Source organism: Tachyglossus aculeatus, chromosome 22 (genome assembly GCF_015852505.1).
Source record: "Tachyglossus aculeatus isolate mTacAcu1 chromosome 22, mTacAcu1.pri, whole genome shotgun sequence".
Classification (NCBI taxonomy): domain Eukaryota; kingdom Metazoa; phylum Chordata; class Mammalia; order Monotremata; family Tachyglossidae; genus Tachyglossus; species Tachyglossus aculeatus.
The window spans coordinates 48,684,232-48,711,824 of NC_052087.1; the positions used below are offsets into that span (position 1 = coordinate 48,684,232).

The 27,593-nt window shown below is 54.6% G+C and overlaps 3 protein-coding genes and 1 non-coding gene across 5 annotated transcripts in view; 1 reads left to right on the forward strand and 3 right to left on the reverse strand.

Annotated features, from left to right (window-relative positions):
* Positions 1 to 2,381: 2,381 nt before the first annotated feature.
* Positions 2,382 to 14,774, forward strand: PPP2R5B (protein phosphatase 2 regulatory subunit B'beta). The gene is made up of 14 exons (XM_038764948.1): positions 2,382 to 2,541; positions 2,645 to 3,090; positions 4,104 to 4,300; positions 6,298 to 6,399; positions 6,570 to 6,662; positions 6,834 to 6,964; positions 8,560 to 8,619; positions 8,722 to 8,830; positions 11,532 to 11,585; positions 11,780 to 11,830; positions 11,982 to 12,101; positions 12,247 to 12,374; positions 13,654 to 13,755; positions 14,040 to 14,774. Exons 2-14 carry the CDS (start codon positions 2,892 to 2,894, stop codon positions 14,185 to 14,187), a joined length of 1,494 nt encoding a protein of 497 aa, XP_038620876.1. The 5' UTR covers positions 2,382 to 2,541; positions 2,645 to 2,891; the 3' UTR covers positions 14,188 to 14,774.
* On the reverse strand, positions 12,927 to 13,008 carry TRNAL-AAG. The gene has a single exon. It is a non-coding gene; the product is annotated as a tRNA-Leu (tRNA).
* Positions 14,775 to 15,588, reverse strand: GPHA2 (glycoprotein hormone subunit alpha 2). The gene is made up of 3 exons (XM_038764949.1): positions 15,478 to 15,588; positions 15,112 to 15,296; positions 14,775 to 14,992 (listed from the first exon to the last, which is right to left on the reverse strand). Exons 1-3 carry the CDS (start codon positions 15,581 to 15,583, stop codon positions 14,891 to 14,893), a joined length of 393 nt encoding a protein of 130 aa, XP_038620877.1. The 5' UTR covers positions 15,584 to 15,588; the 3' UTR covers positions 14,775 to 14,890.
* A 2,477-nt stretch (positions 15,589 to 18,065) lies between these two features.
* Positions 18,066 to 27,593, reverse strand: part of MAJIN (membrane anchored junction protein) — a 37,948-nt gene continuing 28,420 nt past the window's right edge. For both annotated transcript variants that reach the window (XM_038764981.1, XM_038764982.1), the window contains exons 9-11: positions 20,172 to 20,229; positions 18,645 to 18,762; positions 18,066 to 18,278 (exon numbers count right to left, since the gene is read on the reverse strand). In XM_038764981.1, the coding sequence (XP_038620909.1) occupies positions 18,230 to 18,278; positions 18,645 to 18,762; positions 20,172 to 20,229 (225 nt within the window). In that variant the 3' untranslated portion in view covers positions 18,066 to 18,229. The remainder of the gene's footprint in view (positions 18,279 to 18,644; positions 18,763 to 20,171; positions 20,230 to 27,593) is intronic.

A 27,593-nucleotide genomic window follows, 5' to 3' on the forward strand; every position in this document is an offset into this window, starting at 1 on the left:
CCCCCACCTCCTTCCCCTCCCCACAGCACCTGTGTATATGTTTGTACAGATTTATTACTCTATTTATTTTACTTGCACATATTTACTATTCTATTTCTTTTGTTAACGATGTGCTTCTAGCTTTACTTCTATTTATTCTGATGACTTGACACCCCGTCCACATGTTTAGTTTTGTTGTCCGTCTCCCCCTTCTAGACTGTGAGCCCGCTGTTGGGTAGGGACCGTCTCTAGATGTTGCCAACTTGGACTTCAGGGGAAGCAGCGTGGCTCAGTGGAAAGAGCCCGGGCTTTGGAGTCAGAGGGCGTGAGTTCAAATCCCGGCTCCGCCACTTGTCAGCTGTGTGACGTGGGGCAAGTCGCTTCACTTCTCTGGGCCTCGGTTCCCTCACCTGGAAAATGGGGATGAAGACTGTGAGCCCCTCGTGGGACAACCTGATTACCTTGTACCTACCCCAGCGCTTAGAACAGTGCTTTGCACATAGTAAGCGCTTAACAAATACCAACATTATTATTATTACTTCCCAAGTGCTTAGTCCAGTGCTCTGCACACAGTAAGCGCTTAACAAATACCAACATTATTATTATTACTTCCCAAGCGCTTAGTCCAGTGCTCTGCACATAGTAAGCGCTTAACAAATACCAACATTATTCATCATCATCATCATCATCATCAATCATATTTATTGAGCGCTTACTATGTGCAGAGCACTGTACTAAGCGCTTGGGAAGTACAAATTGGCAACATATAGAGACAGTCCCTACCCAACAGTGGGCTCACAGTCTAAAAGGGGGAGACAGAGAACAAAACCAAACATACTAACAAAATAAAATAAACAGAATAGATATGTACAAATAAAATAAATAAATAGAGTAAAAAAACATTATTATTACTATTACTTCCCAAGCGCTTAGTCCAGTGCTCTGCACACAGTAAGCGCTTAACAAGTACCAACATTATTACTATTACTTCCCAAGCGCTTAGTCCAGTGCTCTGCACACAGTAAGCGCTTAACAAATGCCAACATTATTACCATTACTTCCCAACCTTTAGTCCAGTGCTCTGCACATAGTAAGCGCTTAACAAATACCAACATTATTATTACTATTACTTCCCCAGCGCTTAGTCCAGTGCTCTGCACATAGTAAGCGCTTAACAAATACCAACATTATTATTACTATTACTTCCCAAGCGCTTAGTCCAGTGCTCTGCACACAGTAAGCGCTTAACAAATACCAACATTATTATTATTACTTCCCAAGCGCTTAGTCCAGTGCTCTGCACACAGTAAGCGCTTAACAAATACCAACACTATTATTACTATTACTTCCCCAGCGCTTAGTCCAGTGCTCTGCACACAGTAAGCGCTTAACAAATACCAACATTATTATTATTACTTCCCAACCTTTAGTCCAGTGCTCTGCACATAGTAAGCGCTTAACAAATACCAACACTGTTATTACTATTACTTCCCAAGCACTTAGTCCAGTGCTCTGCACATAGTAAGCGCTTAACAAATACCAACATTATTATTATTACTTCCCAACCTTTAGTCCAGTGCTCTGCACATAGTAAGCGCTTAACAAATACCAACATTATTATTACTATTACTTCCCTAAGCGCTTAGTCCAGTGCTCTGCACACAGTAAGCGCTTAACAAATACCAACACTGTTATTACTATTACTTCCCAAGCGCTTAGTCCAGTGCTCTGCACACAGTAAGCGCTTAACAAATACCAACATTATTAGTATTACTTCCCAACCTTTAGTCCAGTGCTCTGCACATAGTAAGCGCTTAACAAACACCAACATCATTATTATTACTTCCCAAGCGCTTAGTCCAGTGCTCTGCACATAATAAGCGCTTAACAAATACCAACATTATTATTACTATTACTTCCCAAGCACTTAGTCCAGTGCTCTGCACATAGTAAGCGCTTAACAAATACCAACATTATTATTATTACTTCCCAAGCACTTAGTCCAGTGCTCTGCACACAGTAAGCGCTTAACAAATACCAACATTATTATTATTACTTCCCAACCTTTAGTCCAGTGCTCTGCACATAGTAAGCGCTTAACAAATACCAACATTATTACTATTACTTCCCAAGCGCTTAGTCCAGTGCTCTGCACACAGTAAGCGCTCAATAAATACGACTGAATGAATGAATGAATGAATCATCCTCATCACCGCAGTCCTTAGGAGGAGAGCAGGCCCCGGAGTTGGGTCGGGCCCTTTAAAGGGAGATGGACTGCATTTCCCAGAGCCCTTCGCGGGCGGAGGAGAGGCAACCCCCTCCCCATCTTTCCCATCCCTCCTTCCCGGGGTGGGAGGGGGGGTGACTTGATGTCATTCTCGGGAGCAGGGCGGCCGGGGCTGGAGGAAAGCACAGACCTCTTGTCCAGACCCCTCGCCTCCCTCCACCAGGCCCGGCTGGTACCCCACCTTCGGGGGGTGCCCCCCTTTGACCTCCCCCCATCACCAGGGCCCAAGGGAGCCTGCCCACAGAGGGGGCCGGGGGCAGCAGGACGCCTGGCAGGTGAGTGGGGATGGCCCGAGTTGTGATGGGGGGCAAGGAGGGATGCCTGGGTTGGCCCCACTGGGGACCACTAACGCTTGCTGTCTCTTGTCTGTCATTCCAGCTGAGCCCTCTCCCTGGATTTCAGCCCTAGTCCAGGTTGGGGGGTGAAGGAGCCCCCCTGTGCCCTCCCCCTGGGGCTGGACGGTCGCCTGGGGGTCCAGGGGGGGGACCCTGGCCCTGACCACCATCCCCGCCCCTCGACTTCACACCTCAGGCCCGACAGGATGGGCCAGTGGCGGGGCCACCGCTAGCCACCGCCGCCTTTCCCAGGATCCCCCGGTTGGAGCGGGAAAGCGGAGGGCCAGGCCATGGAGACGAAGCTGCCCCCGGCGGGTACCCCCACCAGCCCCTCGTCCCCTGGCCTGTCCCCCGTTCCCCCTCCGGACAAGGTGGACGGCTTCTCCCGCCGCTCCCTCCGCCGGGCCCGGCCCCGCCGCTCCCACAGTTCTTCGCAGTTCCGCTACCAGAGCAACCAGCAGGAACTCACACCTCTGCCCCTGCTCAAAGGTGAGGCCCGGGCACCGGGAGAGGACCGGGCCCAGGGGCCTGGGCCTTTAGACTGCTCTTTTAGACTGCGAGCCCACTGTCGGGCTATTTGTTGCCAATTTGTACTTCCCAAGCGCTGAGTACAGTGCTCTGCACATAGTAAGCGCTCAATAAATACGATTGATGATGATGATGCGGGCGTCCCCGCCGGGCCAGGCCCGGTCCTGGACCTGGCCGGATGAGTGGATTCTGGAAGGCGATAGGGGTCAGGCCCGGGGGGGCTCTCTCTCTCCGGGCCCGTCCGCTCCCCGCAATCTCTCCAGAGCCTCTGCAGGGTCTCGGGGCCAACCCATCGGACGGAACCCCGTCCCTCCCTTCGCCGGGACCCTTTGCTGACGCACGTTCGGCTTTGCTTGTCACGGAGAGGGGACCAGTTTTGCCTCTTGAGTCATCCGGGGAGGAGGAGGGAGAGGAAGAGGTGGTGGGATGCTCGGGTGGCGGGATTCCCGGGGTCCGGCGGGGAGAGGGATGAGCGGAGCCGGGGTTCCCGGCTGGTCGGGGAGGGAACTCCATCGGCCGGCCTTGGGAGAAGAGGTTCCTGGAGTTGCGGCGTCTGGTCCCCGGCGTCCGGGCCCGTCTAGCCCTTGCCAAGCCCCCACCCGGGGCTCTGCTGTTCTGGGTGGGGGAGAAGCGGGAGCCCTCACAGGGACCCCAACCTCCAGTGAGCCAGGAGCCCCTTCCCCTCTCCCACCCTTCCTCCGGTCCCCCGGGCCCTCGTGCTGGCTGGGGATGAGGCGGAGCGGAGAAGCATCTCGCCCCGCTGTCGCCCTACACGTGCGTGGAAGGAGCGCTCCGATCTGGGAAGGATCCGGACCAGAGAGGGGGAGACTGGGGGGCGGGAGGTCCGAGCTGGGAGCAGCCCTGGGCTCTCGGGAGGACGATGGGGGTCTATCGGGGTTGGCAGGGGACGGGCCCCCCAAGGATGTCGAGGAGAGAGCCCCATCGTCCGGCCCTGCCCCGTCTCTCCTCGCCAGACGTCCCGGCCTCCGAGTTGCACGAGCTGCTGGGGCAGAAGCTGGCACAGTGCGGGGTGCTCTTTGACTTCCTGGACTGCGTGGCCGACCTGAAAGGGAAGGAGGTCAAGCGGGCGGCCCTCAATGAGCTGGTGGAGTGTGTGGGGGGCACCCGCGGCGTCCTGATCGAGCCCGTGTACCCCGACATCATCCGTATGGTGAGAGGGGCTGGGGGCGGGGGGTGGATGGGGGGGGGGGGTGCGCCCAGGAACCTGCGGCCGGCTCTGGGGTGAACCACTGAGGGTTGGACCCGGGGTCATGCAAGGGGAGTCGGGGGGCTAGAAAAGGCAACAGTGTGCAATAATAATAATAATAATGGCATTTATTAAGTGCCAAGCACTGTTCTAAGCACCGGGGAGATTACAGGGTGATCAGCTTGTCCCACGTGGGCTCACAGTCTTCATCCCCATTTTCCAGATGAGACAACTGAGGCTCAGAGAAGTGACTTGCCCAAAGTCACCCAGCTGACAGGTGGCGGAGCCGGGATTTGAACCCATGACCTCTGACTCCAAAGCCGGGGCTCTTTCCACTGAGCCACGCTGCTTCTGTGTGTGTACTAAGCGCCTACTGGGTGTGGGGTCCTGTACTAAGGGCTTGGGAGAGAAAACTGGAGCTAGTAGGTGGAGTCCCTGCCCTCGGGGAGTTTGCAGTCCAGCCCGTGAGCCCGGAAGTGCGGGCGAAAGCCTGAACTGTCAAGGCCTGAGACCATTCAAGGCCCTACTGAGAGCTCACCTCCTCCAGGAGGCCTTCCCAGACTGAGCCCCTTCCTTCCTCTCCCCCTCGTCCCCCTCTCCACCCCCCATCTTACCTCCTTCCCTTCCCCACAGCACCTGTATATATGTATATATGTTTGTACAGATTTATTACTCTATTTATTTTACTTGTACATATCTATTCTATTTATTTTATTTTGTTAGTATGTTTGGTTTTGTTCTCTGTCTCCCCCTTTTAGACTGTGAGCCCACTGTTGGGTAGGGACCGTCTCTATATGTTGCCAACTTGTACTTCCCAAGCGCTTAGTACAGTGCTCTGCACACAGTAAGCGCTCAATAAATACGATTGATGATGATGATCCCTTCAGTGGCCGACGAGTCGGACTTGACCGGAGTCCCTCTCCACCCCTCCCCGGCCACCCGCTGAAGAAGCAGTGTGGCTCAGTGGAAAGAGCCCGGGCTTTGGCGTCGGAGGTCATGGGTTCAAATCCCGGCTGCGTGACTTTGGGCAAGTCGCTTCGCTTCTCTGTGCCTCGGTTCCCTCATCTGTAAAATGGGGATGGAGACGGTGAGCCCCCCGTGGGACAACCTGATCACCTTGTAACCTCCCTAGCGAGAAGCAGCGTGGCTCAGTGGAAAGAGCCCGGGCTTTTGTTTTGTCTCCCCCTTTTAGACTGTGAGCCCGCTGTTGGGTAGGGACTGTCTCTAGATGTTGCCAATTTGTACTTCCCAAGCGCTTAGTCCAGTGCTCTGCACACAGTAAGCGCTCAATAAATACAATTGATGATGATGATGATGATGATGGAGTCAGAGGTCATGGGTTCGAACCCCAGCTCCGCCACATGTCTGCTGTGTGACCTTGGGCAAGTCACTTCACTTCTCTGAGCCTCAGTTCCCTCATCTGTAAAATGGGGATGAAGACTGTGAGCCCCCCGTGGGACAACCTGATCACCTTGTAACCTCCCCAGCGAGAAGCAGCGTGGCTCAGTGGAAAGAGCCCGGACTTTTGTTTTGTCTCCCCCTTTTAGACTGTGAGCCCACTGTTGGGTAGGGACTGTCTCTATATGTTGCCAACTTGTACTTCCCAAGCGCTTAGTACAGTGCTCTGCACACAGTAAGCGCTCAATAAATACGATTAATGATGATGATGATGTCAGAGGTCATGGGTTCGAACCCCGGCTCCGCCACACGTCTGCTGTGTGACCTTGAGCAAGTCACTTCACTTCCCTGAGCCTCAGTTCCCTCATCTGTCAAATGGGGATGAAGACTGTGAGCCCCCCGTGGGACAACCTGATCACCTTGTATCCCCCCCAGCGCTTAGAACAGTGCTCTGCACATAGTAAGCGCTTAACAAATGCCATCATTATTATTATTAGAACAGTGCACGTAGTAAGCGCTTAATAAAAGCCATCATTATTATTATTATTATTATATCCCCTCAGATCTCAGTGAATATCTTCCGAACGCTGCCGCCCAGCGAGAACCCCGAATTTGACCCCGAAGAGGACGAACCCAACCTAGAGCCTTCCTGGCCACATCTACAGGTACGGGGCCGGGGGCCGGGGGCCACACGACGGACGGAGGGAAGGCCGGGCCGGAGGAGGCTCCGTCCGGCTCCGGGTTCAGGAGCGGCCCGAGCGGGAGGGCACGCGGGCGAATCGGAGAGGGCGGCCCCCGAAGCCACCCCAACTCCCCCTCGCACATGCCCCTTCAGCTGGTGTACGAGTTCTTCCTTCGCTTCCTGGAGAGTCCGGACTTCCAGCCCTCGGTGGCCAAGAGATACGTGGACCAGAAGTTCGTCCTGACGGTGAGGCCCCGGGGACCCGGTTCCAGCTTTTGGGGGGATGGCGGGACCCGGGGGGGGACGGGCCCGGTGGCGGCGGGCGACCGGAGCCCGCTGTCTGTCAATCAATCAATCAATCGTATTTATTGAGCGCTTACTATGTGCAGAGCACTGTACTAAGCTGTCGTCCCGCAGCTCCTGGAGCTCTTCGACAGCGAGGACCCCCGGGAGCGTGAGTACCTGAAGACCATCCTGCACCGCGTCTACGGCAAGTTCCTGGGGCTGCGGGCCTACGTGCGCAAGCAGTGCAATCACATCTTCCTGCGGTGAGCGGTCGATCGATCAATCAATCAATCGTATTTATTGAGCGCTGACTGTGTGCAGAGCACTGGGCTAAGCGCTTGGGAGGGACAAGTTGGCATCATAGAGAGGCGGTCCCTACCCAACTGTGGGCTCACAGTCTAAAAGGGGGAGACAGAGAACAAAACCAAACGTACTAACAAAATAAAATAAATAGAATAGATGGCAGCAGGGGACGCGGGAGGGTGGAGGCCTCAGGGCCGCTTTCCCCCACCCCGCAATCATTCATTCAATCGTATTTATTGAGCGCTTACTGTGCGCAGAGCACTGCTTGCTTGGGAAGTCCAAGTTGGCAACATATAGAGACGGTTCCTACTCAACTGAGGGCTCACAGTCTAGAAGGGGGAGACAGAGGGGCAGGGCCTGGAGACCCCACCCTCCCCATTTAATAATAATTATGGCATTTATTAAGCGCTTACTATGTGCCAAGCACTGTTCTGAGCACTGGGGTCGATACAGAGTAATCAGGTTGTCCCACGTGGGGCTCACAGACTTAATCCCCGGGTCACTGAGGCCCAGAGAAGTGAAGTGACTTGCCCAAAGTCACCCAGCTGACAAGTGGCGGAGCCGGGATTTGAACCCAGGACCTCTGACTCCAAAGCCCGGGCTCTTTCCACTGAGAAACGCTGCTTCTCTCATTTCCATTTCCCAACCCCCTCGGCCCCACGACCGTGACTCACTGGGTGAGTTCTCAGGACGGTGCCTTGCACAGAGTAAGCGCTTAGTAAATGCCATCGATGGGCGTGGCTTAAGGGTTAGAGCCCCCGCCTGGGAGTCTGAGGGTCACGGGTTTGAATTCTGGCTCCACCATCATCATCATCATCATCATCATCAATCGTATTTATTGAGTGCTTACTATGTGCAGAGCACTGGACTAAGCGCTTGGGAAGTACAAATTGGCAACATATAGAGACAGTCCCTACCCAACAGTGGGCTCACAGTCTAAAAGGGGGAGACAGAGAACAAAACCAAACCAGCACGTCTGCTGTGTGACCTGGGCCAACTCACTTTACTTCTCTGGGCCATCTGTAAAATGGGGATTGAGATTGTGAGCCTCCCGTGGGACAAAGACTGTGTCCAACCTGATTTGCTCGTATCCATCCACACATAGTAAGCGCTTAACAAATACTGTAATTATTGTTATTATTAGTAGTATTATTATTCTTGGGTGTGACCCCCCCCTCCCCCCACCACTAGACCGAGAGCAGGAATCGCACCTGCTGACTCTATGGCTTCACACTTCCCGAAGCGCTTAGTACGGTGCCCTGCACGCAGCAGGCGCTCCGTAAATCCCATCGATTGAAGCAACGTGGCTCAGTGGCCAGAGAGTCAGAGGTCACGGGTTCTAATCCCGGCTCCGCCGCTTCTCAGCTGTGTGACTCTGGGCAAGTCACTTCACTTCTCTGGGCCTCTCATCTGTCAAATGGAGAGGAAGACTGCGAGCCCCACGTGGGACAACCCGATGACCTTGTATCTCCCCCCCCCCCCCCCGCAGCGCTTAGAACGGCGCTGGGCACGTAGTAAGCGCTCAACAAAGACCCAAATGATCGTTATTAATCAGGTTCATCTATGAGCTGGAGCACTTCAACGGGGTGGCGGAGCTGCTGGAGATCCTGGGCAGGTGAGGGCCGTACCGGGGGGTGCGGAGGGGGAGAGGGCGGAGCAGGAAGGGGGGCCCGGACGCCGGGGACCTGATACACGCCCCCGCCGCGTCCCCCTCCAGTATCATCAATGGCTTCGCGCTGCCTCTGAAGACGGAGCACAAACAGTTCCTGGTGCGGGTACTGATCCCCCTCCACTCCGTCAAGTCCCTCTCCATCTTCCACGCCCAGGTGGGGCTCGCTCCGCGTTGGCATCTCGGGGACCCCGGGGACGGGACACGGGACCTGTCGGAATCCCCACCTGCCTGTCCATTCAATCGTATTTATTCATTCAATCCTATTTATTCATTCAATCCTATCTATTGAGCGCTCACTGTGTGCAGAGCACTGTACTGAGCGCCTGGGAAGTCCAAGTACGGTCCACACCCCGTCGCCCTTCCCTCTCGACTTTAAGCTCCTCGCTGGCAGGGAACGTGTCCGTTATATCGTTCTGTCGTACTCTCCCAAGTACAGTGCTCTGCACACAGTGAGCGTTCAATAAATATGACCGATTTATTCGTTCAGCTATCATCATCATCATCAATCGTATTTATTGAGCGCTTACTAATAATAATAATAATAATTGGCATTTGTTAAGCGCTTACTATGTGCAAAGCACTGTTCTAAGCGCTGGGGAGGATACAGGGTGATCAGGTTGTCCCACGTGGGGCTCACAGTCTTCATCCCCATTTTACAGATGAGGTAACTGAGGCCCAGAGAAGTTAAGTGATTTGCCCAAGATCACACAGCTGACAAGTGGCGGAGTCGGGATTTGAACCCATGACCTCTGACTCCAAAGCCCGGGCTCTTTCCACTGAGCTACGCTGCAAGTTACTATGTTACTTGCAAGTTACAAGTTACTATGTTACAAGTTACTATGTTACTAAGTTACTATGTGCAGAGCACTGTACTAAGCGCTTGGGAAGTACAAGTTGGCAACATATAGAGACAGTCCCTACCCAACAGTGGGCTCACGGTCTAAAAGGGGGAGACAGAGAACAAAACCAAACATACTAACAAAATAAAATAAATAGAATAGATATGTACAAATAAAATAAATAAATAGAGTAAAAAAAATATGTACAAACATATATACATATATACAGGTGCTGTGGGGAAGGGAATATTTATATTCCCTTATATTTACATTCCCTCAGTTATATTTATTGAGCGCTTACTGTGTCTAGAGCACTGTACTAAGCGCTCAGGAAAGACAATATTTCCATAAATAGACACATTCCCTGCCCACAAGCTTACAGTCTAGAGGATAATAATAATAATGATGGTATTTGTTAAGCGCTTACTATGTGCAAGACACTATTCTAAGCGCTGGGGGGGGGATACAAGGTGATCAGGTTGTCCCACGAGGGGCTCACAGTCTTCATCCCCATTTGACAGGTGAGGGAACTGAGGCCCAGAGAAGTGAAGTGGCTTGCCCGAGGTCACCCAGCTGATGTGGCGGAGAGGGATTCGAACCCATGACCTCTGACTCCCAAGCTCAAGCTCTTTCCACTGAGCCACGCTGCTTCTCTTATGTCATTCGGTACTGGGCTTTCTGTGCCCCTGCTGCTGCCCCTGGGACCCTCAGGGTCTCCACCCCTAGCACATGGGCAGGAGCAGCGTGGCTCCATGGAAGGAGCCCGGGCTTTGGAGTCAGAGGTCACGGGTTCAAATCCTGACTCCGCCAATTGTCAGCTGTGGGACTTTGAGCAAGTCACTTCACTTCTCCGGGCCTCAGAGACCTCATCTGTCAAATGGGGATGAAGACTGTGAGCCCCCCTGTGGGACAACCTGATTCATTCAGTCATTCAGTCGTATTTATTGAGCGCTTACTCTGTGCAGAGCACTGGACTGAGCACTTGGGAAGTACAGGTTGGCTGATCACCTTGTCACCTCCCCAGCGCTTAGAACAGTGCTTTGCACATAGCAAGCGCTTAATAAATACGATTGTCATTATTATTGTGGGCCTGGCACGAAGGACCCTCTGCCCCTTCCTCAGGACCCCTGGGGGGGAAGCCCCCTCTGCCTCTTCCCCTGGTTCAAGCGCTCAGTCCAGCGCTCTGCAATCAATCAATCAATCAATCAATCATATTTATTGAGCGCTTACTGTGTGCAGAGCACTATACTAAGCGCTTGGGAAGTACAGGTTGGCTGATCACCTTGTCCCCTCCCCAGCGCTTAGAACAGAGCTTTGCACATAGCAAGCGCTTAATAAATACCATCGTCATTATTACTGAGGGCCTGGCACGAAGGACCCTCTTCCCCTGGTTCAAGCGCTCAGTCCAGCGCTCTGCAATCAATCAATCAATCAATCGTATTTATTGAGCACTTACTGTGTGCAGAGCACTGTACTAAGCGCTTGGGAAGTACAGGTTGGCTGATCACCTTGTCACCTCCCCAGCGCTTAGAACAGAGCTTTGCACATAGCAAGCGCTTAATAAATACCATCGTCATTATTATTGAGGGCCTGGCACGAAGGACCCTCTTCCCCTGGTTCAAGCGCTCAGCCCAGCGCTCTGCAATCAATCATATTTATTGAGTGCTTACTGGGTGCAGAGTACTGTACTAAGCGCTTGGGAAGTACAGGTTGGCTGATCACCTTGTCACCTCCCCAGCGCTTAGAACAGTGCTTTGCACATAGCAAGCGCTTAATAAATACCATCGTCATTATTATTGTGGGCCTGGCACGAAGGACCCTCTGCCCCTTCCTCTGGACCCCTGGGTGGGAAGCCCCCTCTGCCTCTTCCCCCGGTTCGAGCGCTCAGCCCAGCGCTCTGCACCCAGGAAGCGCTCAATAAATAGGACTGAATGAACGAGTTGGCCCGGTGCCCACGGTGCCCCTTCCCGTCTTCCCTTCCCTTCTCCTCCTCCCTTCTTCTTGTCCCCCTGCCAGCTGGCTTACTGTGTGGTGCAATTCCTGGAGAAGGACGCCACCCTGACCGAACACGTGAGTGGCCCGAGCCCATCATCATCATCATCGGTCGTATTTATTGAGCGCTTACTATGCGCAGAGCGCTGGACTAAGCGCTTGGGAAGTACAAATTGGCAACAATTGTTGTTGTTGAGCCCAGCGGGAGGGAGGGATGGGGCGGGGGGCAGCTCTGACGGCCCCCGGGGGGGCTCTCCCACCCTGTCCCGCAGGTGATCCGGGGGCTGCTCAAATACTGGCCCAAAACCTGCACCCAGAAGGAGGTACTGGGGCGATGGGCCTCGCTCCGGGGGGTGCTCATGGTGGGGGAGAGGGGCGAAGCCGGTGGGGACGGGGTATTGGGGGGCGCAGATCCAGGGAGGAAGGTGAGGCTGAGGCAGCGGGGGCCCCCCGCTGACCCCGACTCCCCTTCAGGTCATGTTCCTGGGGGAGATGGAGGAGATCCTGGACGTCATCGAGCCGTCCCAGTTCGTCAAGATCCAGGAGCCGCTCTTCAAGCAGGTGGCTCGCTGCGTCTCCAGTCCCCACTTCCAGGTGCGGAGGGCGGGGGAGGTGGCCGGCGGGCCCCGGCCTCGGTTTCCCTCCCAGCGAGCCCCGGGTTTCCCGCCTGGGCCCGTGAGAGGTGGGGAGGGCGGGGGACGGGGCCGACGCGGAGCTCGCCGCCCCCCCCACCTCTCAGGTCGCAGAGCGGGCTCTGTATTTCTGGAACAACGAGTACATTCTGAGTCTCATCGAGGACAACTGCCACGCCGTGCTCCCTGCCGTTTTCGGGACCCTGTACCAAGTCTCCAAGGAACACTGGAACCCGTGAGTCCCGGGGAACCCCCGCCCCCACCCCGGGACGGAGAGAGAGCACCCCGCCGGCCTTCGGGCAGAGGCCATGAAAAGACCTGGTGGAGCCTGGGCCTTGGTTCTCATCCTAGCTCTGCCACTCAATCAATCAATCAGTCATATTTATTGAGCACTTACTGTGTGCAGAGCACTGTACTAGCTGCTTCGCTTCTCTGGGCCTCAGTTACCTCATCTGGAAAATGGGGATGAAGACTGTGAGCCCCCCGTGGGACAACCTGATCCCCTTGTAACCTCCCCAGCGCTTACAACAGTGCTTTGCACATAGTAAGTGCTTAATAAATGCCATCATTATCTCCCCCTTTTAGACTGTGAGCCCACTGTTGGGTAGGGACTGTCCCTATATGTTGCCAACTTGGACTTCCCAAGCGCTTTGTACAGTGCTCCGCACACAGTAAGCGCTCAATAAATACGATTGATTGATTGATTGGGAAGTACCAGTTGGCAACATATAGAGACGGTCCCTACCCAACAGTGGGCTCACAGTCTAGAAGGGGGAAAAAAATCAATTGGCAGCGGTGGGATTCGAACCCACACCCCCGAAGAGACTGGAGCCTTAATCCAGCACCTTAAACCGCTCGGCCACTCTACCACATTTCTCGCCTGCACTCGCCTGGTCTATGATCTCAGGCTAGTCGCTTCACTTCCCCGGGCCTCGGTTTCCTCCTCCGTCAAATAGGGAGGTGTGGTACGTGGTCTCCTTCCCTCTTAGACTTGGAGCCCCGTGTTGGATCGGGGCTGTGCCTGACCTGACTGTCTTCTATCCACTCCGGCGCTCAGTACAGCGCTGGGAACGTAGCGCTTCACCGATACCACAGATAATAATAATGATATTTAACAGCGTCTGGCACGTACTAAGCGCTTAACAAATACCATTATTACGTGCTTACCATGTTCTCAGCGCTGCAGTAGATACGAGTTAGGTTGGACACAATCCCCGTCCCACATGGGGCTCCCAGTCTTCATCCCCATTTGACAGGTGAGGGAACTGAGGCACGGAGAAGCCAAGTGACTCACCCAAGGTCACACGGCAGACAAGAGGTGGAGTCGGGATTAGAACCCAGGTCCTTCCAGCTCCCAGGCCCGGGCTGTATCTACTAGGCCACGCTGCTTCTCCGGTCATTCCCCTCCCGCTTGCCTCTTCCCTTCTGCCTGAGGCAGGTCCCCACCATGGGATGGAGAGGGGCAGGGATTGAGGGCAGCCGGCTTCACCCCGCCCTCCTGTCCCCCTTTCCAGGACCATCGTATCGCTCATCTATAATGTCCTCAAGACCTTCATGGAGATGAACGGGAAGCTGTTTGATGAGCTCACGGCCTCCTACAAGCTAGAGAAGCAGCAGTAAGTCGGGGGGAGAGGAGAGGGCCCGGGGCGGTGGGGGGCATCGGGTTGGGGGATCTGACCGGGAGAGGAGGAATGGAGGGTCTGGGGTCTCGGCCTGGCCTGTCCTGGGGCAGAGTGCGCGAGGTGGGCAGGGATTATGTTGCCAATTTGTACTTCCCAAGTGCTTAGTACAGTGCTCTGCACATAGTAAGCGCTCAGTAAATACGATCAATGATGATGACGGATAGGCAGGGCGTCCGGGGGCGAAGGGAAGGCTCCCCTCCATCCTCCCCGCTTCCCAGGGAGCAGCAGAAGGCCCGGGAGCGGCAGGAGCTGTGGCAGGGGCTAGAGGAGCTGCGGCTACAGCGACTGAGGCGGGGGGCGGCGGAGCCCCCCCTCCAGCGGCTCGGGCCCCGAGTGGCCCCCGGCGGAGGCCCCGGACAGAGCTAGAGAGCCCGGGCGGCCGGCCTTGCCCCCCTGGGGGGGCCCACACAGACAGCTGCTCCCCGGCCTGGGCCGAAGTGGGGGCCAAGCCTTCCCGCGCAGACGGCGGGGCCTGGGCTAGGGGGGCGCGGGCCGGGCCGGGGAGGGCCGCGCTCTCTGGTCCTCCCAGCTGGACTTGAAAGGGAACGAGGGACCGGTCGCCCGGCGACGGGGTGGCGTCCCCCTCCGCGACGGGCCCGGATCTGGGGGTGTCTCCCACTCCCAGCCCAAGAAACCCCGGCCGCTCCCCGAGGCAACCTCGAGCCTACGACCCCCGTGCCCCCCTCTCCTCCCGTGCCAGCGCGAGGATGTCCCCCCTTTGGCCCCCGCCCCAGGCTCTGGATATATTTATTCGCCCTCTGCCTGCCCCCGTTCTGAGGTGTCCCATCCCCCTTTTTATTTATGGGTCGGAGGTGGGTGTGAGGGGCCCAGACTGGGGGGCGGCCTAGGCCGGTGGGAGAGGCCGGGTACCCCTTGGTTCCAGGCCTCCCTTCATCCCCTCCTCCCCCGGCCCCCGCCCGTCCCCGAGAGCAGACTCAATAAAGAGAGAGATGTGCAGAGCTCCTGGGCGGGCTGCTTTACTGGGGACGTGGGGAAGGCAGGGCCGAGGCGCCTGCGGGGTCCGGGGTTCGAGAGCAGGGTGGGCGGGAGGCTGGGGCGGGGGTCCGTCTCAGTAGCGGGAGAAGCGGCACGTGTCGCACTCGCAGGCCTGAGCCGTGAACATCTCTCGATCCACTTGCCGGGCTCCGGGGCACTGCAGCTGGACCTTCACCTGGGGGTGGGCCCGGAGAGGAGCGGCCCACGCTGGGGACGGGGCGGGCGGCCCCCCCACGGCCCCTCCCGGGCCTCCCGCCTCAGCCCCCCGGCCGGCCGGCCCCGCGGCCCCCTCACCTTCTGCAGTCGGCTGATGGTGCAGCACTGGGACACGGAGGTGATGTTGTGCCGATAGTCCGTGACCACCAGCACCGAGTGCTTGGAGGGGAAGGCGCTGGACTCGCAGTAGCCCACGCAGGCCTGAGCCACGTGGGAGCCCCGACAGGTCCCCCCGCGGTCGCTCCTGATGGTCACGTTGAACGCTGCCGGGGGGGCGGCGGGCCGGTCTCCGGGGGCCGCCTGCCTTCCTCCCACCGACCACCACCTCCCCATCCGCGGCCTGGCTCCGTCACTCCCGGGGAACCGTCCCCACTGTCCCCCCGGGACGGCTCCCTCTCGGACCCCCGGTTCCGGCCCGGCCCCGTGGGCCTCGAAGTTACTCACGGTGCAGGTGGCAGCCCGGGGTGATGGCTTCTTGGCCCCAGCTTCCGGTGACCATCTGGAAGATCAGCAGGCAGAGAGGCAGGGCCCGTGGAGCCGCCATGGGCATCTGAACCACGCGGTCGGTCGGTCTAGGCGCGGGTCGGGGGGCGGCAGGGGGGTCTACGTGAGTGTGAGTACGTGCGTTGTCCAGGGTGGAACCAACTTCTCATCCTCAATGTGAGGCGCATCCCCTCCACCTCCACGGCCCTGGAGCGGGCAGACCCGGCTCTCTCCCGACTGTTTGCCTCAGCCTGGCTTCCCCTCTCCCGTCTCCCGCCCCCCGTGCCCCATCCCGACGCCTCTCACCGGTTCCGGAGGCTGGGAGGAGAGCGGGCGGGCCGGGAAGCCGTGGATCCGGGTCTCCCGTCGGTCGGTGGGTCGGTCGGAGTCCCGGGCCGGCAAGCTGCCCGGTGGCTTTATGTGGCGGCGGCTCCGTGGGCGGCGCCCCGGCGGGCGTGATCGGCTCCTCGTCTTCCCCCTCCCCGGGCCCAGGTCTCGGGGGAACTCCCACCTGAAAGAGCTGTTGTCTGCCCCAGGCCGGACGGCAGGCAGACAGACAGACAGACAGACGGGGCACGGCGGTTCCACAGCTGGGCCTTCGTGTCTGGCCTCCAGAGCCCCCCGTGCCCGGACAGCTTCTCCCTTGTCTGGACGGAGGACACGCACCCCCAGAGGGAGAGGGGTCTGCCCACAGCCACCCCAACCTTCGAGACGGGGGGAGGAGAGAAGGAAATCCTCTGGGAAAGAAAGAAGTCCGGGGTCCCAGATTCTAGTCCCGGCTTCGCCACGATCTTGAGCAAGTCACTTGGCCTCTCTGGGCCTCAGTTTCCTCAACAAATTGGGGATAAGAAACTTGCTCTCCCCTCCTCTTAGACCGAGCTTGGTGTGGGACGGCGACCGGCCGATCCGGTTTTCGGGCAGCTGCCGTGGCGCTTTGGCAATCGGTTCATTCGATCGTGTTTATTGAGCACTTGCAGAGCACTGTACTAAGCACTTGCACTTAGTAATAATGGTATCATGAGTATTTCTAGGGCAGGCCCCAAGCTAATGAAGGAAGCAGTGGGGTCCTCGCTGGAAGGACCACTTCCCTGCTCTGGTTGGTTTCCTTTTCGGTCTGGGACGGGGTAATCCCAGCTTCTTCTGCCTTCTGAGAGCCAGGGAGCAAAGGAGCACAGCACAGTCTGGGAGATGGAAGGGAATTTACGTTTGTGAAGCCTCGATCGGGTGGAGGAGAGCAAAACCCAGAGAAATAGAGGTGCCCCTGGTTGGCACTTGGACTGTGTGCGAACTTGCTGCTTTCTGATCCTGAGACAGGGCAGGAGGGGTTTGGGGGCTCCTCGGTGCCCCGGGACGGCTAGGAGGGGGGCCGGGAGGCAGAGTTAACCCGGAGCCCCTAGTTCCTGAGGTTTTCGCTCCGGGTTCCTGAGGCGGAGCAGAAAGCCTGTGTTGTCTGTCTTGCCACGGAGACAAGCTGGGACACAGAAGAGGGGAGGGCGAGACTGCAGGGGTGGGGGGCATTTTGGGTCAGGACTAAGAAGAATTGGCTGCCTGAGAGGTTTTGAATAAGGAGATGAGGCCCAATGGTGGTGGGGGGAGCCCTGCGGCCCCTTCCAGTCCCACCCCATCAGACAGACGTTCAGGAATTAGAGAGGCGGTGGGCTTGGTTCCTCTGGGTCAGAGGACTGTGTCCTACTTTTATCTTCCTTTTCCCGGAGGCTTCTGCTTCTCTTCTGCCTTCCCCAAGCCGATCAAGCCTGTCCTTTCTTCCTTCCCCCCAGTGTCCACTCTTCTCAGCCGCCGCCCCCTGACCCCCACCCTGACCCCAACTCCGGCAGGGAGGAAGCCAGTTTTCCAAGGGGAAAGGCTTTGGCTAAGCTCCAGATCCCAGGGCCAGAGGCCTGGCAGGGCCGCCACCCCGGCAGGCGGCTCCGGTGAGGGAGAGGCCCACCCTGACCAATACTGCCCAGCCCCGTGGCGCGGAGCGAGGCTGGGCTCCCTTCTTTTCCTCCTTTCCGAGGAGCCACGGGTAACGGGGCCGGGCCCCCCGACTCCGGGGAGAATCGGGGCGGCTCCCAGCTCTGGGCCCGGCTCAAAAACAGGGTGGGGGGGAAGGCCAGAATTTGAGGGCCTGCCTGGGGCAATCAATCAACCAATCAATCGTATTTATTGAGCGCTTACTGTGTGCAGAGCATTGTACTAAGCGCTTGGGAAGTACAAAAGCGCTTGGGGCAGACCGATTCCCAAGAAGGAGGGGGCGGTGGGCCTGGGAACAGGTGGGGAGGTCAGGGCTCGGATCTGCCGGGAGCAGAGGTGACTGTGCAGAGAGCGGTGAGCTGGGCCTTTCCCCCGGAGATGATTTCTGGGCCTAAGAAAGGACTTGACTTTGCCTCCCTTCCTCTCGCTCCACCACATCCAATCGATGAGCCTTCATAAATAATTTGCCACCAGCGGCCCCTTAAGTGCTGAGGGCGAGGGAACCAAACCGCATCCCGGGGCCATCGGGAGCTCACCCTGGGCCATTAGAAAAGGTAGAAGGATCCACTCGGCCAAACAATTTTATTTGGAAGGAAAAATAGGAGAGCGAGGGTGGATCGCAGCTCGGAAACATCAGCGGCTGCGGGGCCCGGCTCCCAGCCTTCACTTCCCGGTCTCCTTCCCGGGGGCTGCTGCGCAGCGTCACTGGGGGCTAGGAGCTGGCTCGGGTTTAAAGGATTCAGGGGTTCTTCTCGCCTCCGAAGAAGTTCCAATAGGAGAATAAGGAGCTGAAAGGCAGAGACAGGGGAGGGGGCACCGTTTCCAAGGAAGGAAGGACAGACAGCGTGAGCCCCCAAGGCAGGTGGCAGGGCCTGGGTTTCTGGGGTAAGGAGGCTCCCGACCCTCTCCCCCGGGGGTTTCCCAAAGTGGGGAGTGCAGGTGGAAGGGGGGACAGCACTGTAATGGGGCGGGACGGAGTCTATGTCAAGCGGAGTTGACCAACTGCCCGTGGTGGGATCGACGGAAAATCCAGCCAGGCCAGAGTTCAGCCTGCCTATCTGGTCCCAGTGGGGCCGTGGCCTCCAAGCATGTTTAAGGGAGAGATGGGTGTTCTCCATTCCTTGGGGGGCTGGAGGAGGGGAGGCCCGCCCTACCTTAGGAGCTTAAGGAAACCGCCGCGGCTCTCTGGCTTCGAGGGGCTGGGGCTCCCGGAGCAGGCATTCTCCCGCGGCGGGGCCTGAGCGGCCCGCTGCTGACGGTTGGCCGAGGCACCTGAGCCAACAATCAATCAATCAATCAATCGTATTTATTGAGCGCTTACTATGTGCAGAGCACTGTACTAAGCGCTTGGGAAGTACAAATTGGCATCACATAGAGACAGTCCCTACCCAACAGTGGGCTCACAGTCTAAAAGGGGGAGACAGAGAACAGAACCAAACATACCAACAAAATAAAATAAGTAGGATAGAAATGTACAAGTAAAATAAATAAATAAATAAATAAATAAATAGAGTAATAAATATGTACAACCATATATACATATATACAGGTGCTGTGGGGAAGGGAAGAAGATAAGACGGGGGGATGGAGAGGGGGACGAGGGGGAGAGGAAAGAAGGGGCTCAGTCTGGGAAGGCCTCCTGGAGGAGGTGAGCTCTCAGCAGGGCCTTGAAGGGAGGAAGAGAGCTAACTTGGCGGATGGGCAGAGGGATTGGGGGCATTCCAGGCCCGGGGGATGACGTGGGCCGGGGGTCGATGGCGGGACAGGCGAGAGCGAGGCCTAACGGTGAGGAGATTAGCGGCGGAGGAGCAGAGGGTGCGGGCTGGGCTGGAGAAGGAGAGAAGGGAGGTGAGGTAGGAGGGGGCGAGGTGATGGACAGCCTGGAAGCCCAGGGTGAGGAGTTTCTGCCTGATGCGCAGATTGATCGGTAGCCATTGGAGGTTTTTGAGGAGGGGAGTAATATGTCCAGAGTGTTTCTGGACAAAGATAATCCGGGCAGCAGCATGAAGTATGGTGGTGGTGAGGACCAGTGTCAGTCCCAAGGGACCTGCCTTTTGGTTCCGCCCGGCCTCGCATAATCGGCCCAGGTGCTAGATTTGGTAAGGACTGCCCGGAGTCCCGCTCCCGTGTAAGCTCCCGGGGGCTTAGGGTGTCTTTTCTCCAGCACTCAGTACAACGGGTGGCTCAATCCATCCTCCTCTTCCTGGGGGCGGGGGCCCGGACAGTCATGTCAGCCCCTGGACAATGGCTTCCTCTTTGGGAGGAGGCAGAACGCTCCAGACGGCACACGACCTCCAGTCCGCGGAGAGGGGAGCAGGGGGAGAAGGGCCACAGAGACCCTGGCCCCCACAGAAGCCTGTCCGTCTCAAAGACGGCTCCTATCCAGTGCCCAACTGCAATGCGCTGTACTTGACGCCTGGGAAAATACCTCCCAAAGACGAGGTGCCTGCCCTCAAGGAGCTTATCACAGAGTCAGAATAAATGACTAAACGTCCACTGGACCAAACACCTACGCCACGGGGGTGAGGACGGGGAGATCGACGGAAACCCCAGACGGCAGGCAGCCACATTTCAGCGCGAGGGGTAAAAAAGACAGACCGCGGCCTGTAGCCGAGCCACAAGGTGAGGAGAGGACAGGGTTTTGGCCAGTGAACAACACAGTCCAAGGGTCCAGCACTTACCCTGCTCCTCGCCAACGGAGGTACTGACGACCTGCAATCCCTGCTGGGCAATGCTGGCCTGGTTTAGGTTCCAAGAAAAGAGAGACAGACTGTTAACCCAAAATAGGGAGAGGTCACTTTCTCACTAGGACATCTCCCAGCGAACAGTTTCCTTTTTCCCGTGGTTCCCCCCTTTGGCGTGAACGGAGGTGGGGTGTGGGTGGCCGTGGGTGTGTTCCACAGGTAGGTCTAGTTGGAGAGAGAGTCCCAAGGCTAGGAAGAAGCACTGGGCCTCAGCTACCTGGAGCCCCCCAATCTCCCATCTCCATCCCCACTTCTTTATCTGACTTCTTTATTCCACTTCTTTATTCCTCCAGGAGGCCTTCCCAGACTGAGCCCCTTCCTTCCTCTCCCCCCTCCATCCCCCCATCTTACCTCCTTCCCTTCCCCACAGCACCTGTATATATGTATATATGTTTGCGCGTATTTATTCCTCTATTTTATTTGACTTGTACATATTTATTCTATTTATTTTATTTTGTTAATATGTTTTGTTTTGTTCTCTTTCTCCCCTTTCTAGACTGTGAGCCCACCGTTGGGTAGGGACCGCCTCTGTATGTTGCCAACTTGTACTTCCCAAGAGCTTAGTACAGTGCTCCGCACACAGTAAGTGCTCAATAAATACGATCGATTGATTGATTGATCTGACATCCACCACCAGGACCAAGTCACCAGCTCCGGGATCCTGCCCCACTTGGGGAGTGGGGCGGGGGGTTAAAAGGCATCTCCTACTGTCTGGTTCCCATCACTCCAACCAAATCTCTCACTTAACCTTCCAGAGCGAGGAAACCCGAGCCCTACATTGAGAAGCAGTGTGGCTCAGTGGAAAGAGCCCAGGCTTTGGAGTCAGAGGTCACGGGTTCGAATCTCGCCTCCGCCAACTGTCAGCTGGGTGGCTTCGGGCAAGTCACTTCACTTCTCTGGGCCTCAGTGACCTCATCTGGAAAACGGGGATTAAGACTGGCAACCCGATCACCTTGTTACCTCCCCAGCGCTCACAGCAGTGCTTTGCGCATGGTAAGTGCTTAATAAATGCCATCATTATTATTATTATTACATTTCTCTGGAAATACCTGCCAGCTCCAGGCGGGTCTAAAGAGGTGACGTGTCTTCCCAGAAATGGGTGCCGGAATTTATTGACTCTGGCCTGGCAGGTCTGGGATCCGGGTGGCCAACCGGCCCCGCTGAGGGAGGGGTGGAAGGGCAGGGTGATGGCCGGCTGTTGGAGACTGGCTTCCTACAGCCAAGAGGCCCGAAGGCCACCATCCGGGCTCTTTTCAGTCCTGACTGGAAACGCTCCGCTCTTAACGATATTAACTGCGGTATTGGTGCTTGTTCATATTTATTACTCTATTTATTTATTTATTTATTTATTTTACTTGTACATATCTATTCTATTTATTTTATTTTGTTAGTATGTTTGGTTTCGTTCTCTGTCTCCCCCTTTTAGACTGTGAGCCCACTGTTGGGTAGGGACTGTCTCTAGCTGTTGCCAACTTGGACTTCCCAAGCGCTTAGTCCAGTGCTCTGCACAAAGTAAGCGCTCAATAAATACGATTGATTGATTGATTGAAGTGATGACTGAGCCCCTTCCTTCCTCTCCCCCTCATCCCCCTCTCCATCCCCCCATTTTACCTCCTTCCCTTCCCCACAGCACCTGTATATATGTATATATATTTGTACATATTTATTAGTCTATTTATTTATTTTACTTGTACATATCTATTCTATTTATTTTATTTTGTTAGTATGTTTGGTCTTGTTCTCTGTCTCCCCCTTTTAGACTGTGAGCCCACTGTTGGGCAGGGACTGTCTCTATATGTTGCCAATTTGTACTTCCCAAGCGCTTAGTACAGTGCTCTGCACACAGTAAGCACTCAATAAATACGATTGATTGATTGATTGACTGAAGCGCCAACCACGTGCCCAGGCCCTGTGCTCAGCGCTGGGGCGGAGCCGAGATAATCAGGGCGGACACAACCAATCGATCGGATTTATTGAGCACTTACTGTGTGCAGAGCACTGGACTAAGCGCTTGGGAAGTACAAGTTGGCAACGTATAGCGACACACAGTCCTTGTCCCACATGGGGCTTCCAGTCTGAGATGGTGGAGGGAAGAGTGAGGCCGGCAGTCACCCTTTGTGGGGAGAGAGAGAGAGAAAGAGGTCCTTTCGGAGTTGAAATCGATGGGCCTGGCCTCTGTCATTAGGGAGGAGACAGCCAGACAGACACAAGTGATTTTCCTAAGGCTTTTCTCTCCCCGGGCTAAAAATACATCCCCGCCTCAATGAATCAGACAGAATGCGAACCCTCTCTGCCGTAACTTTCCCCAACGGGGAGACGAGCTTTTGGCCAACGGACCGAAGCAGCAAATTAAATCTTTCTGGCTCGCGTGACGAACACAGAGAGTCCCTGTGATCGCCTGGTTTAAGAGAAATCCTTTGCCCGGGAACCCGATCCCGCTGGGGGGACGTATTTTCGGCTTTGCGTCCGGATCGATAAACATAACCCTCTTTGTTGGGCTGAGCTTCGCTCCAGCTTTTTTGTACGCCGGGTGTCAGTTTGAAGCAGTGATTCTGCTTCAGAAGCCGTGGGCATTGAGCTTGCTTGGAGTGTGATGTGTCAAAATCAAGAACGAGTAGGTATGAAGGTGAGAAAAGTGAGGGAAATGTTCCCTTAGCAGTAATTATCTTGAATTTATAAAGCGCCTTTGTTCCGAAATGCTCGAAGCCCTTCACGATTGTCTCGTGTCTTTTCCCCTGCTCCCTGAGGGCGGGAGGGTGGAAAAGGAAAAAAGGGAGGGAACGAATGAGGGAGGGAAGAAAAGGAGGGAAGGAGTGGGAACATTTAATCCCCTTTTTTCGGATGGGAATCTGAGGCCCAAGGAGTCACAGCTCAAGTTCACTCCTTGCTGGAGTCAATCAATCAATCAATCGTATTTATTGAGCGCTTACTTTGTGCAGAGCACTGTACTAAGCGCTTGGGAAGTCCAAGTTGGCAACATCTAGAGACGGTCCCTACCCAACAGTGGGCTCACAGTCAAAAAGGGGGAGACAGAGAACAAAACCCAACATGCTAACAAAATAAAATAAATAGAATAGATATGTACAAGTAAAATAAACAGAGTAATAAATATGTACAAACATATATACAGGTGCTGTGGGGAAGGGAAGGAGGTAAGATGTGGGGGATGGAGAGGAGGACGAGGGGAGTCTTGGACCAGGGTCCTGCCTCCCACCTTCCCTACTGGGACCTGAGACTGTAATAACAATAATAACTGTGGTATTTGTTAAGCGCTTACTATGTGCCAGGCACTGTACTAAGCGCTGGAATGGATACGAGTAAATGAGGTTGGGCACAGTCCCTGTCCCACGTGGGGCTCACAGTCTCAATCCCCATTTTGCAAATGAGGTGACTGAGGCCCAGAGAATAAGAATAATGATAATGATGGCATTTATTAAGCGCTTACTATGTGCCTCGTTATTTTTAAGTGCTTAGTACAGTGCTCTGCACATAGTAAGCGCTCAATACGATTGATGATGCTAAGCACTGTGCTAAGCGCTGGGGAGGTTACAAGGCTATCAGGTTGTCCCACGGGGGGCTCACAGTCTTCATCCCCATTTTAAAGATGAGGTCACTGAGGCCCAGGGAAGTGAAGTGACTTGCCCAAAGTCACCCTATTTATTTTATTTGTACATATTTATTCTAGTTATTTTATTTTGTTAATATGTTTTGTCTGGTTGTCTGTCTCCCCCTTCTAGACTGTGAGCCCACTGTTGGGTAGGGACCGTCTCTATATGCTGCCAACCTGTACTTCCCAAGTGCTTAGCACAGTGCTCTGCACACAGTAAGCGCTCAATAAATACAACTGAATGAATGAATTGGCGGAGCCGGCGTATGAACCCATGACCGCAGACTCCAAAGCCCGTGCTCTTCCCACTGAGCCACGCTGCTTCTCTGAGAAGTGAAGTGACTTGCCCAGGGTCACACAGCAGACAAGTGGCAGAGCCTAGAGATTAGAACCCATGACTTTCGGACTTCCGGGCCCAAAGTGTATCCACTGTGCCACAGCCCTTGGGCTTCACCGAAGTTCAGCCGGGAATCTCAGGGACGGAGATGCTGCTGAGGGGCTGGAGCTGGGGCCAGGCACCGGGATGGAATGGGAAGGCGGTAGGGAATGGGAAAGAGGTGAGGGGATTCTGAGAGTATGTTTGGTTTTGTTCTCTGTCTCCCCCTTTTAGACTGTGAGCCCACTGTTGGGTAGGGACTGTCTCTATATGTTGCTAATTTGTACTTCCCAAGCGCTTAGTACAGTGCTCTGCACATAGTAAGCGCTCAATAAATACGATTGATTGATTGATTGATTGGTGAGGACGGCTGCGGACCCCCGAGGACAGGAGGGGGGCGGGGGGAATAATAATAACAATAATAACAATAATAATATTTTACCTCCTTCCCTTCCCCACAGCACCTGTATGCATATATGTTTGTACATATTTATTATTCTATTTATTTATTTATTTATTTTACTTGTACATGTCTATTCTGTTTATTTTATTTTGTTAGTATGTTTGGTTTTCTTCTCTGTCTCCCCCTTTTAGACTGTGAGCCCACTGTTGGGTAGGGACTGTCTCTAGATGTTGCCAATTTGTACTTCCCAAGAGCTTAGTACAGTGCTCTGCACATAGTAAGCGCTCAATAAATACGATTGATGATTATGATGATGATGATAATAATGATGATGGCATTTAAGCGCCTGCTGTGTGCCAAGCACTGTTCATTCATTCAATCGTATGTATATATGTTTGTGCATATTTATTACTCTATTTCCAAGCACTGTTCCTTCATTCATTCAATCGTATGTATATATGTTTGTACATATTTATTACTCTATTTATTTATTTAAATGCGCCTGCTGTGTGCCAAGCACTGTTCATTCATTCATTCCCCTTTTAGACTGTGAGCCCACTGTTGGGTAGGGACTGTCTCTATATGTTGCCAACTTGGACTTCCCAAGCGCTTTGTACAGTGCTCTGCACACAGTAAGCGCTCGATAAATCCGATTGATGATGATGGTGATGGTCTCGGCCCCCCACCCCACCCCAGGTTCTGTGGCAGATCAAAGAAAGGGTGACAAGTTTATTTTTACATACACATGTGAGTTTGCCCGGATATCCCAAGATGACCCTCTGTTTAGGTGTTTCTGGAGGACTCCATGCTCCAGGGAAGACAGTCCCCTACTGTGTGGACGCCTTGCCTTCTGTTGGCAGGCCTGCTGTCCTTCCTGCCCCACACTGAGTGGGGGGACTTTGATTCATTATTAATGATAACGACAATTACTGTCATGCTTGGAATTGATAGAGTGCCTTGACTTTAACGAAGCACTTTCAGACCTCATTACTCCCCTCACATCATCCCTGCAGGGGAAGGAGAGGCAGGGATTTACACCCTGGTTTTACAGACGAAGGAACTGAAGGCCAGAGAGGTGGAGGGACTTTCCCAAAATCACACAGCAGGCTGGAGGCAGGGCTGAGGGAAGAGCCCAGCGTCGCTGATGCTGCTTGTGTCAGAAATGCCCAAATATACCCTCTGGCCCAATCGGTCCCCCGCCTTATACTGTTGGGGAGGACCAGTACGCAGTCGGGGGTGAGGGCTGGGAGAGGTCGAAGGTTAGAGATTGGATTGGGATTCATGGTATTTGACATGGTATTTGCTTACACCAATGTGTCAAACATTGTTCTAAGCACTGAGTTAGGTACAAGTTGATCAGGTCAGATCCAGTCCCTGTCCCCCATGGGGTTCCCAGGCTAAGTAGGAATCCCCTGTTTTTAGAGTTGAGAAAACTGAAGCACAGCGAACTGAAGTGACTTTAACGCCTTGTGACCTGTTAGCCTATGTTGCCAATGTGTACTTCCCAAGCGCTTAGTACAGTGCTCTGCACATAGTAAGCGCTCAATAAATACGATTGATGATGATGACTTGCCCAAGGTCACACAACTGGATTAGAACTCAGTTAATCTGACTCCTAGGCCTGGGCTCTTTCCACTAGGCCGCACTATGACTCAGTGGTTCCACATGTGGATGTGTCAATAATAATAATAATGATAATGATGGCATTTATTAAGCACTTACTATGTGCAAAGCACTGTTCTAAGTGCTGGGGAGGTTACAAGGTGATCAGGTTGTTCCATTGGGGTGGGCTCACAGTCTTAATACCCATTTTTACAGATGAGGTAACTGAGGCCCAGAGAAGTGAAGTCACACAGCTGACAATTGGCGGAGCCGGGATTTGAACCCCTGACCTCTGACTCCAAAGCCTGCACTCTTTCCACTGAGCCACGCCGCTTCTCCTGGTTACCATCAATGGTTACCATCAGTTGGCCCTCCAACATCTACTTACCTTTCAAGGTCTAACTCGGCATTTGTTTGAGCGGGACGAAGGGGGAGAAGGGGGAGACTGGACTGGGCCGGGGGGCGAGGGGAGGCGGGGGAATGGAGCCCGGGGAAGAATAAAGGACCCCGAGACTGAAAGCAAGATTCCAGAAACTGAGCCACTGAAAAGGACAGGAAAAATGGAGGAGCCATTCCACCCACTCAACTCAGCCCTCTTTCTCCCTTCCGGACACGTGTCCCTGTCCCCCTGTGCCTTCAAGCAGCTAGGACCAGCTCCCAATCTTTGGATTTAGGATAAAGACAATAACAGTAATAATCATAACACTAATGATGATGATGATGATGGATGATGGAGAAGCAGCGTGGCTCAGTGGAAAGAGCACGGGCTTTGGAGTCAGAGGTCATGGGTTCAAATTCCAGCTCCGCCAATTGTCAGCTGTGTGACTGTGGGCAAGTCACTTAACTTCTCTGGGCCTCAGTTCCCTCATCTGTAAAATGGGGATTAAATCTGTGAGCCCCACGTGAGACAACCTGATCACCTTGTATCCCCCCCAGCGCTTAGAACAGTGCTTCACACATAGTAAGCATTTAACAAATGCCATCATTATTATTATTATTATTCTCTGTGCCTCAGTGACCTCATCTGTAAAATGGGGATTAAGACCGTGAGCCCCCCGTGGGACAACCTGATCACCTTATGACCTCCCCAGCACTTAGAACAGTGCTTTGCACATAGTAAGCGTTTAATAAATGCCATAACTATTATTAACAATGGTATCTGTTAAGCACTTACTATGTGCCAAGCACTGTACTATGCGTTGGGGTAGATACAAGATAACCACGTCCCACAAGAACAGGTACTGAATCCCCACTTTGCGGATGAGGGAACTGAGGCATGGGACAGTAAAGGGACTCACCTAAGGTCACAAGGCAGGCAAGCGGTGGGGTCGGGATTAGAACCCAGGTCCTCTGACTTCCAGGACCGTGTGC

Excerpts from the sequence above, each read along its gene's own strand:
- PPP2R5B (XM_038764948.1), top strand. The coding sequence starts at position 2,892 with ATGGAGACGAAGCTGCCCCCGGCGGGTACCCCCACCAGCCCCTCGTCC. Across the intron at positions 8,620-8,721 it reads CTGCTGGAGATCCTGGGCAG|TATCATCAATGGCTTCGCGC; the intron begins GTGAGGGCCGTA and ends GTCCCCCTCCAG. Across the intron at positions 13,756-14,039 it reads TACAAGCTAGAGAAGCAGCA|GGAGCAGCAGAAGGCCCGGG; the intron begins GTAAGTCGGGGG and ends CCCGCTTCCCAG.
- GPHA2 (XM_038764949.1), bottom strand. The coding sequence starts at position 15,583 with ATGCCCATGGCGGCTCCACGGGCCCTGCCTCTCTGCCTGCTGATCTTC. Across the intron at positions 15,297-15,477 it reads CCCGGGCTGCCACCTGCACC|CGTTCAACGTGACCATCAGG; the intron begins GTGAGTAACTTC and ends CCCCCCCGGCAG. Across the intron at positions 14,993-15,111 it reads CCATCAGCCGACTGCAGAAG|GTGAAGGTCCAGCTGCAGTG; the intron begins GTGAGGGGGCCG and ends GCCCACCCCCAG.